This window comes from Pelophylax lessonae (genome assembly GCF_965119305.1).
Source record: "Pelophylax lessonae genome assembly, chromosome: 5".
Lineage (NCBI taxonomy): Eukaryota > Metazoa > Chordata > Amphibia > Anura > Ranidae > Pelophylax > Pelophylax lessonae.
The window spans coordinates 48,823,963-48,839,071 of NC_138772.1; the positions used below are offsets into that span (position 1 = coordinate 48,823,963).

Consider the following 15,109-nt stretch of genomic DNA (forward strand, 5'->3'; position numbering starts at 1 on the left):
CTCATCCCTACAGGCAGTGTCGGGACAAGGTCATCCAGCGCCTAGGGCAAGGATGCCAAACTGCGCCCCCCCCCCCTTCCCTTAGGGTTAGGGTCAAGGCGCCCCCCCCATTCCCTGCAATAAACCATTGCGCCAAGGGCAACTGTCCCTCCTGCCCACCCTTTGTCTCGGCCATGCCTACAGGGGAGTATAATATACCCTTTCCTAGTAATCTACTCTGTGCGAGTAACACCAACTTTACACCTTAAATGTCTGCCGTCTTCTTTTCAGATGACACGGTGTACCTCTTCGTGGTGAATCATCCTCACATCTCTAAGTCCACGGTGGAGATATTTAAATTTGACGAGAATGAAAATGTTCTGCAGCACCTGAAGACAATTAAACACGCGTCCCTTTACAAGTAAGGAGAATGCCTCACAATTCTGAAAGTTTATAGTATTTTATTGTACAATCCTTACCCTAACAAAAATGCTGGCTTGGAAAACCCATCAAGCCCCAGAAAAAAATAAGGTAACAAATTGCAGTTTACCAGTCCATAACTGTGGTGGCTGCATTCATTTCTCTTTTATTATCGCCTTGTGATCCTGCCAGTAATATTCCTTTTGTCCTGAGGTGACAACGCTCACTTATCACATTGTATCTATGGAAGACCAGCGTTGTCACCCTAGACTGCTCACCTGATTTGGACAACAAACAACTCTGCCTCTCCTCATACATGGGGGGGCAGGGGGGCATTTGTAGTGTACAGAAGATAGCTTTGAAGGCAGATATCATTTCTTGAGATTTCAGTTAAATTAACAGGAATTTGCAAAACCATTGCCTATTTTTTGGGCACAATCAACAGAAACGTTTCTCTACTTGTCTTAAAAGAGAAACGAATGCAGCTGCCGCATCTAAGAGCTGGTGAGCTGCAATATATTACATTTTTGTTCCTAGGTTTAATTATCTATTAACACCTTTAGACCGCTCCGCCGCACATTTACTGTGGCAAGCTGGCTCTCCTGCGTGAACCGACATAGCCCTACGTTGGTCGCACGCGTGGTGCTGGGGGGCGAGCGGGGAAGCCGAACCACGGGGCCGGCAGCCACGATCGCTCCCCGCTAAAAGAGGATGATGGTCAACAGTTGTAGACACAGCTGACCGTTCTTCTCCCTGGAATGATCACAGAGTGCCTGTGATCCCCCTATATAGGATCACAGGTCTCTGTTGTCATTTCACAAGCCCATCCCCCATACAGTTAGAAAACACTCCCCTAGGCTCGCACTTAATCCTTTGATCACCCCTGGGTTAACCCCTTCCCTGCCAATGTCATTATTACAGTAACAGTGCATGTTTTTAGCACTGATTACTGTAGTAATGTCACTGGTCCCCCCCAAAAGTGTCAAAATTGTCAGTTAGGGGTCCGATCTGTCCGCCGCAGCCCCACTAAAAATCGCTGCCATTACTCGTAAAAAAATAAATAAAAATGACATAAATCTTTCCCCTAGTTTGTAGATGCGATAACTTTTGCCCAAGCCCATCAAAATACGCTTATTACGATTTTTTTTTCTTTTTGGTTACCAAAAATATGTAGCAGAATACAATTTGGCCTAAAAGGATGAAAAATTGTAATTTTTTTTGGGAATGTTATACAGCAGAATGTGAAAAATATTGTTTTTTGTTTTTTTCAGAAATGTCACTCTCTTTTTGTTTGTAGTGCAAAAAACAAAAATCGCACAGGTGATCAAATACCACCAAAAGAAAGCACTACTTGTGGGAAAAAAAGAATAAAATTGTATTTCGGTACAGTGTCGCACGACTGCGCAATTTTCCGTTAAAGTAACGCAGTGCCAAATCGCAAAAAATAGCCGGGTCATTAAGGGGACAAATCCTTCCGGTCCAGAAATGGTTAAAGGAGAACTAAAGGCTTCTTAAAGTTGAGCTAAAGTCTTTAAAAAAATCAACATGAACTATTTGTAATCCTTATACTGCTAGCATTAGTAGATAGACAGGAAGTTATATTTTTTTATATTTACGGTACTTGTTTTTTTTTTTTTTTTAATTTTTTAAAAATAATTTTTTTAAGTCGCTGCCTGGTTTTTGGGCTAGGCCAAAATAATGTAATTTATCCCAGGTGTCTTCTGAAGGAGGGGAGGAGGAGCTTTCTCTGCCAAGCACACTCTCCTGCATGTTTGAGCTAAGGGCAGATGAATTCCAGGAAGTAAATGCTACATGAATCATCTGCTCTTACTCAGGATGGCCACAGCTAGAAATGCTAGGTTGGTGTTTGTGCTTCCTCGGCATCAGAATATACCAGTTTTTTTTTGTTTTTTTTTTTTACACTATATGGCTGCAACAGTGATAGGCTGAAAAATATAGCCAACATAAAATTCCGGGTGTTTTTTGTAGCACCCGGGGAACAGTGTACAGCCCGCCGTACAAGTGAATGATTGATTGTGCGTGGCTGTGTTCTTGTAAATGCCAATTCGTCTCTGCATCACCGTTTACTCGCGCACACATGCATGCTACATTTTCCCTGAACGTGAAACTTTTGCATATGGTACATGCATTGTACGTAAATGAATGGGTAAATGCCAATGCACAGCAGCAGGTGCAAAAGGTGGGATTTTTAAGACACCACAAAAAAACACAAATAGTAAAGCAATACATTTTATTAGAATTTCATTAAACTTTTCATAGAACCACAAGGCTGATAGCCAATATTACCCATGATATCATACCCACCTAACAGTACGTATGTGACAGAACAAATTGTTACATGCGGAATCTGATGCATTTAAATTTCAGGATAATCTTCTTCAGAGCAGGGCTGGCGCTACCTGTAAGGCGACCTAGGCAGCCGCCTAGGGCGCAACTTAGCAGGGGGCGCTGGCATCCTGCACCCGCAATCAGGATGAGGACCTCCAGCGTAGGCGAAATCCCCATAGGAAAGCACTGAATAATGCTTTCCTATGGGGAGGTCTAATGCACGTGCGCGGCCATTGCCATGCATGCGCATTAGGTGTCCCTCGCCAGCTGGCGTCGGCAGGGGAGGAGAGTAGGCAGAGCCTGACCCAGCGCCAAGGTAAGCCACTGAAGGGGTTTTAACCCCTTCAACAACTTGGCATGGGGGGTGGGAGGGAGAGGGGCACTACTGGGTCCTGCAGTGCCGGGAAAACTAATATGTTTTCCAGGGGGCGGCAATTTTTATGTTGCCTAGGGCAGCAAAAATCCTTGCACTGGCCCTGCTTCAGAGTTATGTTGGTGGTAACCCTGCAATGCAAGAGCATATATCACAAAAGCATTTTCATACATTTGACATACGTACTCCTATTTCAGACTTGCCACCAACCCAACCCCCTGAAGGATTGTAACAGTTGTATCACAACAGGGTGGAACTGTGGATACAGAAATGGTAGAGAGGTGCCACATCCTAACTTAATTGGAAAACTATATTGGACAATATCATGGACTTTATAGGCACAAGAGTACACAAAGTTGAATAACAAAGTTAATTTTACTTACAAAATAGCTAAAATGTAAAAGCACTATAAAATATCACAATGTAAATATTGCCTAAAGAACGTATGTCACACCACAATAACCACCGAGGCCCTCCAGGAATAGTGTGTTTACATTTTAATTATTTTGTAATAAAGTAAATTACCTTTTTTATTCAACTTTGTGTACTCTTGTGCCTATAAAGTCCATGATGTTGTCCAATATAGTTTTCCAATACCCCTGAAGAAGATTATCCTGAAATTGAAATACGTCAGTTTCCACGTGTAACAATTTGTCAAAGTTTGACTGGCTATAAGTGGCGGTTCACACATATGCGATGCGGGAACCCTGCGAATCCACTGTGGCTTCCCGCATCGCACTCGACTCACAGGCAGTTCACACTGCCATATGCGAATCACTGGGGATGTCAATACAAAGTTAACGACACCCCCAGGTCAGTTCGCATATCACAGTGTGAACTGTCAATTCGGTCATAAATCGGATCACATAGGTGTTAACACCCATGCGATCCAATTCTGGTGCAGACCAAAAAAAGGGTCCTGTGCGAATCTTTGGTCTGAATGTGATGCAAATTCAGCCCTACAATCTGTATGGCTGAATTCGCAAAGCACAGATATCGCATTATTTTTTTTTTTTATAAGTCTTTATTTTAAATCACAGAAAAAGAAACAGCAGTACAGTGGAGTAGAAAAACAGTGGTAAGGCCAAACATTGGCAAATACACATGAACATAACATAGTAAGCCTGAATACAGAGGCAACGTGCTTGGTGAATATGGTTGCTCGGTCATCGCAGGACATAAGGCGGCCTGCCGGCTCTCAATCTCAGGCAAGCTGCGGGCGGCCACGGATGCAGTCTACCGAACAGAGCCAGCCTCAAGGGACCCCAGGCCGGGGCCCCGCTGAGGGAGGGGGGCGATTAAGCCTCCAACAAACCTCCCCTGACGCGGCCCCCTTAGTCACGCCTCCACCACCCAAGCCGGGTGGCAGGGGGGGCCTAGCAGCAGCCAAGTTCCCAATGGGGAAAAGCAGGCATCCTCCAAGCCGCCCTACGCGGTGTGTGGAGAGGTCAACTATAGTGCCGGCAGTCCCCTAAGCAGAGTCATAGTGGTGCATCCAACAACAAATGGTATAAAAATCATGTGGAAAAAGAAGGAAAGGAAAGGAAAAGGGAGGGAGAAGAAAAAGGAGGAAAGAAAGAGTAGGAGAAAGAGGAAGAGGTAAGTATCGTACCTGTCAACATCCAGAGCTCTCCGACTGCCGCACCGCGTCATAGCCGCTTCCAGCGCCCCAGAGGCTCAGTGCATCTGCGCTCCTGCTTCTCTAAATACTCGAAATAAGGGGTGTAGTGGGCCCCAGGGTCATTACAGCCCACCTAGGGAAGGGTCGGCCTGCACCAGCAGGGCCGGTCTAGACAACAGACATCGCATTTGATTTGCAGAGCAGTGTGCTCCGAATCACATGCGATGTCTGACATCACATATGTGTGAACCGGGTGTAAGACAAATTTTGTCACACGTTTTTTTTTTTTAGGGTGTTTATAATATCATGTGTAATATTGACTTACTTTGGCCACTTATCATAGCCTATAATAAAATAATATTTTTTAAAACTTTGTGTACAATTTGTTGCAATTTACTGTATGTATGTATTTTGTCATTATTTTTTATAATGCTGATGAAATCATGTTGCAGTGTGAATGACATTGTCGCTGTCGGACCCGAAAGCTTTTATGCCACCAATGACCATTACTTTACGGATTTCATCTTGAGATATGTGGAAATGTTCCTCGGGTTAAGGTGGACGAATGTCGTGTATTACAGTCCTAGTGATGTCAGAGAAGTGGCAACAGGGTTTTATAGCGCCAACGGGATTGCCATGTCAAATGATGAAAGGTATGTAACACCTTGCACATGGCTTTGCTGCCTCAGTAGCATTAAATTGATAGATCTAAGGTAAGATCTTTTTTAATCCGGTCTGGTCTGATCATGTGATCCTGCAGTTCCAACTCCTCCGTGTAAGGGAGTGCTCTACAATGACTGATTTCCGGTAGCCATGACTTCCCCTCCATAGGCTCCCATGGCCCAGCCATTGTTGTCGCTCCCTCCTTCCTTGGAGCCAGAGCTGCAATATCGCGAGAGTATACAGTATCGCGAGAGTATACAGTATCGCGAGAGTATACAGTATCGCGAGAGTATACAGTATCGCGAGAGTATACAATATCACGAGAGTATACAATATCACGAGCGTATACAGGATAGGAAACATTTTTTAGGAATAGTTAGTTTTATGCTTTTCTTACACATGCTTGGTGATTTGTACCAGTTTTGAGTCCTTATGATTACCCATTGTGTTTGAGCTCCAAAGAAGGGGGAAACCTCTGAGCCCCCAAAACGTGTTTGTGAACCACTAGTATCTGAAAACAATTTCTGGACTCTGACTGCTTGTTTGGTGCTCTCATTTGACTTTGAATCCTCAAATCTGGGCCCCGTGTTTGAGGGACACTCCCTTGTTGTCGACATTGGCCTCACCAGGGCCATTGTGCCTTTTCACAATCTGACCAATCTGATAACTTGAATTCAGCACCTCATCTATACATGTTACTGAAGATTTTAGGGATCTGTTAATATTTGGGAGGCTGCTACTGAAAAATGTATGGCCTTATATATTTGCTGTTAGGCCTCATTCACATGGGAGGCTGGTAAAAGCAGACAGTTGAGCTGCAGTTTGGCGGTAGGCTGTACTCCACCAAACATGACCCATTAAGCTGGCCATAGATGGTTCAGCAGGGACCAGCCAAGATTGGATCCCTCTATGGGCAGGCTGATTGTACCCAAGTCGATTCATAGATCGATGTGGGTACAACTAGCATGTCAGATTTCTAGCATGCGATTACTGCCAGTGACTATAGCCACTAGTAATAATCATTTGTGTTCTCCCGTAGGGACGGGTCCCCCCCCTGCCGGAAGAAAGAACATAATTGCTCCACAGGAGGGATTCCACCATCAACACTGACTGCGTTGATGGGGGGAATCAAGCAATTTTCTTTCCGATGTAGCACCCTCCTAGGTAGGTGCTAGGAAAAGGATAGTTTTGCTCTGCCTGCTTATCAGGGGATCAAGAAAAACAAAGAGATTTCCAGTCACAACTTACCAACCAGCCAGCGACCAACCGAATTGCACTGTCTAACAGTATGCGTTAAAAACAGGGGTTTGGTTGCACACATTTGCAAATACATGCGTAAGCTGCAGGCCGCGACAAGGCACCCTGTAATCTGCAGTCCCTAACTCTACAATTTAAAGAGTCTCTACAATGAGAGCACATGCATTTAATGGGATAGATGGAGGACAGGTGACTAGAGGGAGCCCACCCCTCCTTAAAGGCACAGGGTCACACTGAACACCCAGCACATCGCACAATGGCGGCAAAGGTGTCAGTGCGTTGCCTGGCTCAATATAGATATCAACGATAATGCAAAAAGTGGTCACCCCCTCCACCTATATATCAACATTATCGTTGATATCTATATTGAGCCAGGCAACGCACTGACACCTTTGCCGCCATTGTGCGATGTGCTGGGTGTTCAGTGTGACCCTGTGCCTTTGAGGGGTGGGCTCCCTCTAGTCACCTGTCCTCCATCTATCCCATTAAATGCATGTGCTCTCATTGTAGAGACTCTTTAAATTGTAGAGTTAGGGACTGCAGATTACAGGGTGCCTTGTCGCGGCCTGCAGCTTACGCATGTATTTGCAAATGTGTGCAACCAAACCCCTGTTTTTAACGCATACTGTTAGACAGTGCAATTTGGTTGGTCGCTGGCTGGTTGGTAAGTTGTGACTGGAAATCTCTTCGTTTTTCTTGATCTGCGTCCGCCCTTCCAGTGCTCCTTACCATTAAGACCAGTTATAGGTGGAGGGACTGCTTATCAGGGGAGCCTGATCAGTAGTTTGGCCTGTTAACATGTGTCCATGTGTGATTCACTTTGTCTGAGGGAGTGTCCCCACTGTATCCAATAGGGGAGCCTGTTGGACAGTGGAGGAAACCCAGCAAGAGACACACAGGCTTTTGTGGCTGTCCCAGAGGCTTGGCACAGAAGTGGGGCATCCTGGGATAGGTGATAAAAGCCAGGGGCACATGTGACAGGGGGTCTTTGGGTGGGAAGCCAGGTCCCAGGAGGGGGGCAGCTGTCTCTCCTCCTGTCTGCAAGAAAGGTGGTCACAGGCAGTCGGGCTAGTGAGCCAGAGTGTGGTGCTGAGCCAGGAGGTCCAGGAGGCTGACAAGTGGAGCGGGGAGCAGAGCAACCTGAGGAAAAACAGTGTCCGTGAGTACCAGGGGTCTGCCCAGGAAGGGGACCACTCCAGTGAAGTGTCAGTGGACAGGAGTTCAGCACACACAACCAGTGAGAAAGGGGGTGCCAAGTTAAACCCTGAAGAGTAACTTAAAAAGAGTCCATGTTCTTCATCTTTACTTCAGTGGCAAAGTGAAGCATCGGCCTTGCCACATTCTGCAGTCAGTTGTCCTCAGAAATTGTGCATAGTTCAAGTTGGAGTATCCCACTTATTCACTTATAAAACACAAAAACCAAATCCCCTGGAAAGTTTATTGTCTGAGCCAAGCGTTAAAGTGATAAGTTTCTACGGACTGTTGCTATGGGTAACCAATCTCAGCAGCTCCATAGGGGGCAGTGTTACACCTGCAACCTGTGGGCTGCTAAAAATTGTGAATAGGGTCACGCTTCAAATGCGAGCCAAACAGTTTATTTACAGTTGCGGCGTGGCATTTACGTGGGGAAATTTACATTTGGCTGTCAAAAAAAAAAAAAAAAAGGAGGCAGCAGTATTGCCTCCACAGTTCCTGGTAGCCACTGCACTACCACCCTAGGGTGTTGGAGATTGCCACAGGTATGAAGGAGCCCCTAAAAGAATCTAAGTGTAACTGGAAGGCTGCTACAGAAACATTGGAGTCATCATCAACTTTGAGATCACTGGGGGCTGCTACATGAGAAATCAGAGCTAGTGTCCATTTTTGTTTCTAGACATACAGTAGTCTGGAAAATGTTGCTGTTTTGGGCTATTCTGTACCCTTGTCTCCCCAAGCTTACTTGGCAAATACACTACATGATGGAAGTCCAATTGTTACAGTAGTCCTAGGATCCATGTGTATACAACTTGAGGCATGGCCAGGGGAGGACTGGGGCAGGGGGGCAATTGCCCCCCGGGCCGCTCTGATGCCCTGTAAAAAGGCTGCACTACTTCTGCTACAGACATGCCTAAAGGATTCCTTGTGAAAAGAAATAAAAAGCCCCCACTGCTGACCTACTGAGTGCAGGATAAAGACAATGATAGAGCGCAAGTCTCCCCCCCCCCCACCCCAGCATGGATGGTGCTAATTGTTTCTGAGCAGAGGCCGGTTCAATGCCCTATTGGAGACTCTCCTCACCCAGCCAGCCCCAACCAAGCAGTCCCAGCTCCCCCCCAACTGCCCCCTGCTGGCCATGTTGGGAACCAGGACTCACCCGATGAGTGGAGAGTATCGGGAGCAGAGCTTCAGCCTGGAATGAGGGACAGGAAGAGGGAGAGCGGGAGGGGGGCCTAGTCGCTGCACCATGGGCCTCTGGTTTGTACTTGCCCCCTGGACTGAAAGTTGCCAGTCTGCCCCTGGGCATGGCCCATCCTGTCCATGTTTTGTGAGTTGCAGGCACACTAGTTTGTGGTCGTTTTGCTAATGTGGGTATGCTGGCTCATTGTCTGTTTAACGCAAGGGTGCTGATGCCAACTGACTCACACCAGCCAAATATGTGTAAATTAACATACATTCCTGACACTGGGTGTGCTCAATGGTTTGGAGTGTACCTGAGCTCTTTCGCTTGTTCTGGCTGGTGCTGTGCCTTCTTGCCAGCTACCCTGTATGCTAGTCTGCTATAGTTCTTCATTTTGCCTATTGCTGAGCTTATTTATTTAATTTGCCCCTGTTACCCCTGATCTCTTGCATGCCTCCTGACCTGTCCTCAGCCTGGATACCTACCACTCTCTCCTGCCTGCTGCCTGTGTCTACCTTTTTCCTGGACATAGAGTACGCTCTTGCATGCTGTCTGCCCTGACCTCTGCATGAACTTTGACCTCCAGCTATTTCGCACCTTGTCTCCACATTGTAGACACCCTGGTGACCCCCTTGGTGGTGCAAACCCTGGGGGCCACAACTTAGTGACTGCTAGCAGATAGCAGCCTGAGGACCACTAGGGTCACTGGCCCATCACTCCTTGAGAGTTGCTCTGCTAAAGAACAAGAATCAAGTAATTTACTATAAGTTGCCATTAAGACTGCATCTTGGGTGAGCCCGCATCACCTGCCAGGGGTGTCATTCCTAACACAATCGTTGCCTTTGATGTGCAGGAATAATGGAAAATTAGAGAGGTAGGGGTATAGGACACTAGGTCAGGAGAGCCCATCCTAATCCAGCAGCTTCCGTGGAGGTTAGTGCTACACCATGTTTAAATAAACTTTTTTAGTCCAAACTTTCATAATTTTATCCTGTATTTGTTGTATCTCTGCAGGTTCATATATGTTGCTGATGTCTCTGGGAAAGCCATTAATGTGCTCGAGAAACATGCAAACTGGTCTCTATCACCAGTAAAGGTAATAGTTATTAGTAACCCTAACACTGACCCTTCCCTCAATGTTTCCTGTAACTAGCACTAATTCTCCCTGTTAGGGTAGGCTTAGACATGCGCCTATATCTCCCCTGCCACTTAAGCCCGGTCCATGTTCGGATTGCACTCCAGAGGCTACTGACAGGTGGTGAGGAAGTGATGTGACGCCTCCTTACCACCAGTTTAACCCCATTTTTTTTACGTCAAATGCTCTGCGGTTGCAGGGTGTTTGCAGCACTTTCTCATTTACTTGAATGTGTTGCATTCTGCAGCAAGCACTACATTGTCAATACATGTCGGGTGATCCGTGGGCACAAAGCGACAACAGATGGGCCTTAAGTTTATGGGTGAATTCACTGCAGCAGGATTTACTAGCCATTGTGATAGTGCTCACTCCTCTCCCCTGCAGCTGCCGCTAGCTGACACGGGGGATCATGTGACAGGAGTGGGCTGAAAATAGGTGAGTATATACATCTTTATTAAACAGGATATTCAGCATAGGGGTAAGGATTGAAGGGCAGTTTTAGGGCTAGTTATGTGTAAGATGGAATTGTACTTTAAACTCTCCTTGTAACTCTTTAAATATTCCCTATAACTGTAACATAACATTCTCTACTAAAATAGCATAGATTTTGGTTTCCTTCTTGGCTCTGTAGATGCCTGAGGGAAAAAAATAAAAAACATTGTCAGCTACAGTATATACATTTTTTTGCTTTATATTTGGAGAACTACCAAATTAGTTTTGTTGATCTGTCTGATATCACAATTTTCATTGTATCATATGCACTTCTTATATATAGCATGCATGTGTGTATCTATGTACAGTGCATTGCGAAAGTATTCGGCCCCCTTGAACTTTTTGACCTTTTGCCACATTTCAGGCTTCAAACATAAAGATATAAAACTGTAATTTTGTTTAAAGAATCAACAATAAGTGGAACACAATCATGAAGTGGAACGGAATTTATTGGATATTTCAAACTTTTTTAACAAATAAAAAACTGAAAAATTGGGCGTGTAAAATTAATACTTTGTAGCGACACCTTTTGCTGCGATTACAGCTGTAAGTCGCTTGGGGTATGTCTCTATCAGTTTTGCACATTGAGAGACTGAAATTTTTGCCCATTCCTCCTTGCAAAACAGCTCTAGCTCAGGGAGGTTGGATGGAGAGTGTTTGTGAACAGCAGTTTTCAGTTCTTACCACAGATTCTCGATTGGATTCAGGTCTGGACTTTGACTTGGCCATTCTAACACCTGGATATGTTTATTTGTGAACCATTCCATTGTAGATTTTGCTTTATGTTTTGGATCATTGTCTTGTTGGAAGACAAATCTCTGTCCCAGTCTCAGGTCTTTTGCAGACTCCATCAGGTTTTCTCTCAGAATGGTCCTGTATTTGGCTCCATCCATCTTCCCATCAATTTTAACCATCTTCCCTGTCCCTGCTGAAGAAAAGCAGGCCCAAACCATAATGCTGCCACCACCATGTTTGACAGTGGGGATGGTGTGTTCAGGGTGATGAGCTGTGTTGCTTTTACGCCAAACATAACGTTTTACATTGTTGCCAAAAAGTTCAATTTTGGTTTCATCTGACCAGAGCACCTTCTTCCACATGTTTGGTGTGTCTCCCAGGTGGCTTGTGGCAAACTTTAAACTACACTTTTTATGGATATCTTTAAGAAATGGCTTTCTTCTTGCCACTCTTCCATAAAGGCCAGATTTGTGCAGTATACGACTGATTGTTGTCCTATGGACAGAGTCTCCCACCTCAGCTGTACATCTCTGCAGTTCATCCAGAGTGATCATGGGCCTCTTGGCTGCATCTCTGATCAGTCTTCTCCTTGTATGAACTGAAAGTTTAGAGGGACGGCCAGGTCTTCGTAGATTTGCAGTGGTCTGATACTCCTTCCATTTCAATATTATCGCTTGCACAGTGCTCCTTGGGATGTTTAACCACTTGCCTACTGTGCACTTAAACACCCTTCCCATCCAGGCCAATTTTCAGCTTTCAGCGCTCGCACACGTTGACTGACAATTGCGCGGTCATGCTACACTGTACCCATATGAAATTTTTATCATTTTTTTCACACAAATAGAGCTTTCTTTTGGTGGTATTTAATCACCTCTGGGTTTTTTATTTTTTACAAAAAAAAAAGAATAAAGACAGAAAATTTTGAAAAAAAAAAAAAGTTTTTCTTATTTTCTGCGAGTAAATTTGAAAATAAATTTTTCTCCCTCACTGATGTGCGCTGATGAGGTGGCACTGATGAGGTGGCACATATGGGCACTGATGAGGTGGCACTTATGGGCACTGATGAGGAGGTACTAATATGCCGCACTGATGAGCACTGATAGGCGGCACTGATAGGCGGCACTGCTGGGCACTGAGAGGTGGCACTGCTGGGCACTGAGAGGTGGCACTGCTGGGCACTGAGAGGTGGCACTGCTGGGCACTGAGAGGCGGCACTGACGGGTGGCACTGATGGGCACTGGCGGATGACACTGATGGACACTGATGGGCGGCACTGATGAGCACTGATGGGCGGCACTGATGAGCACTGATGGGCAGCACCCATAGTGCTGCCAGTCAGTGCTCATCAGTGCCTAGATGAGAAGGCACTGATGGGCACTGACTGGCAGCACTATGGGCACTGATTGTGGGCATTGATGGGGGCACTGATGGCGGGCACTGTGGGCACTGATGGGGGGGCAATGTGTGTGTTTTTTTACCTTTAGTAATCAGGGCACTGGTGATCAGTGCCCTGATTACACTGCTGTGTGACCCGGCGGCTGTCGGCTCCCCCTCCTTCCTCACACTGCAGTGTCTGTGTGAGGAAGGAGCGCCGGCGATGAGAGATGATCTCATATGTTTACATATGAGATCATCTCTCATTGGATGGCTTGATCACGTGGTGAATGGCCGCTGTGATTGGCCATTCACCACGATCTGTGATCGGCCGTGTCCATTCACCACGATCTGTGACACGGCCGACACAGATTCTCCCCGATGCGCGCTCGCGGGAGCGCGCGGGGAGAGTCTTTCTGGGAGGCCTCCCGAAAATTCAAGTCCGCGCTGCACCCGTATATAGGCTGTAGCGCGGATGTGAGGGAGTTAAAGCTTGGGAAATCTTTTTGTATCCAAATCCGGCTTTAAACTTCTCCACAACAGTATCTCGGACCTGCCTGGTGTGTTCCTTGTTCTTCATGATGCTCTCTGCGCTTTAAGCGGATCTCTGAGACTATCACAGTGCAGGTGGATTTATACGGAGACTTGATTACACACAGGTGGATTCTATTTATCATCATTAGTCATTTAGGTCAACATTTGATCATTCGGAGATCCTCACTGAACTTCTAGAGAGAGTTTGCTGCACTGAAAGTAAAGGGGCTGAATCATTTTGCACGCCCAATTTTTCAGTTTTTTTATTTGTTAACAAAGTTTGAAATATCCAATAAATTTCGTTCCACTTCATGATTGTGTCCCACTTGTTGTTGATTCTTCACAAAAAATGACAGTTTTATATCTTTATGTTTGAAGCCTGAAATGTGGCAAAAGGTCAAAGTTCAAGGGGGCCGAATACTTTCGCAATGCACTGTATATACTGTGTGTGTGTGTGTATATGTGTATGTGTGTGTGTATGTGTGTGTATATGTATATATATATATTATAATTATCTCACAAAAGTGAGTACATTTTTGTAAATATGTTATTATATCTTTTCATGTGACAACACTGAAGAAATGACACTTTGCTACAATGTAAAGTAGTGAGTGTACAGCTTTTATAACAGTGTAAATTTGCTGTCCCCTCAAAATAACTCAACACACAGCCATTAATGTCTAAACCATTGACAACAAAAGTGGGTACACCCCTAAGTGAACGTGTCCAAATTGGGCCCAATTAGCCATTTTCTCTCCCCAGTGTTATGTGACTCTTTACTTTAGTGTTACAAGGTTTCAGGTGTGAATGGGGAGCAGGTGTTATCGCTCTCACTCTCTCATACTGGTCACTGGAAGTTCAACATGGCACCTCATGGCAAAAAACTCTCGGAGGATCTGAAAAAAAGAATTGTTACTCTACCTAAAGATGGCCTAGTCTATAAGAAGATTGGCAAGACCCTGAAACTGAGCTGCAGCACGGTGGCCAAGATCATACAGCATGTTAACAGGACAGGTTCCACACAGAACAGGCCTCACCATGGTAGTCCAAAGAAGTTGATTGCACGTGCTCTGCATCATATCCAGAGGTTGTCTTTGGAAAATAGATGTATGAGTGCTGCCAGCATTGCTGCAGAGGTTGAAGGGGTGGGAGTTCAGCCTGTCAGTGCTCAGACCATACGCCGCACACTGCATCAAATTGATCTGCATGGCTGTTGCCCCAAAAGGAAGTCTCTTCTAAAGATCATGCACAAGAAAGCCTGCAAACAGTTTGCTGAAGACAAGCAGAATAAGGACAAGGATTACTGGAACAATGTCCTGTGGTCCGATAAACTTATTTGGTTTAGATGGTGTCAAGCTCGTGTAGCGGCAACCAGGTGAGGAGTACAAAGACAAGTGTGTCTTGCCTACAGTCAAGCATGGCAGTGGGAGTGTCATGGTCTGGGGCTGCATGAGTGCTGCCGGCATTGGAGAGATACAGTTCATTGAGGGAACCATGAATGCCAACATGTACTGTGATACTGAAGCAGAGCAGAATCCCCTCCCTTTGGAGACTGGGCCGCAGGGCAGTATTCGACCCCAAACACCTCAGAGACGACCACTGCCTTGCTAAAGAAGCTAAAGGAGATGGATAAAGAGTAAAGGTGATGGACTTGCCAAGCATGTCTCCAGACCTAAACTCTATTGAGCATCTGTGGGGCATCCTTAAACGGAAGTTGGAAGAGCGTAAGGTGTCTAAAATCAACCAGCTCCGTGATGTCATCATGGAGGAGTGAAAGAGGACTCCAGTGGCAAACTATGA

The 15,109-nt window shown here is 45.6% G+C and overlaps 1 protein-coding gene across 1 annotated transcript in view; it reads left to right on the forward strand.

Annotated features, from left to right (window-relative positions):
• The window catches only part of LOC309556420 (uncharacterized protein), a 126,327-nt gene that overhangs the window by 35,017 nt on the left and 76,201 nt on the right, over nucleotides 1-15,109 (forward strand). Inside the window, exons 5-7 of the mRNA XM_082258886.1 lie at nucleotides 271-400; nucleotides 5,195-5,395; nucleotides 10,054-10,135. Coding sequence (XP_082115012.1) covers nucleotides 271-400; nucleotides 5,195-5,395; nucleotides 10,054-10,135 — 413 coding nt within the window. The remainder of the gene's footprint in view (nucleotides 1-270; nucleotides 401-5,194; nucleotides 5,396-10,053; nucleotides 10,136-15,109) is intronic.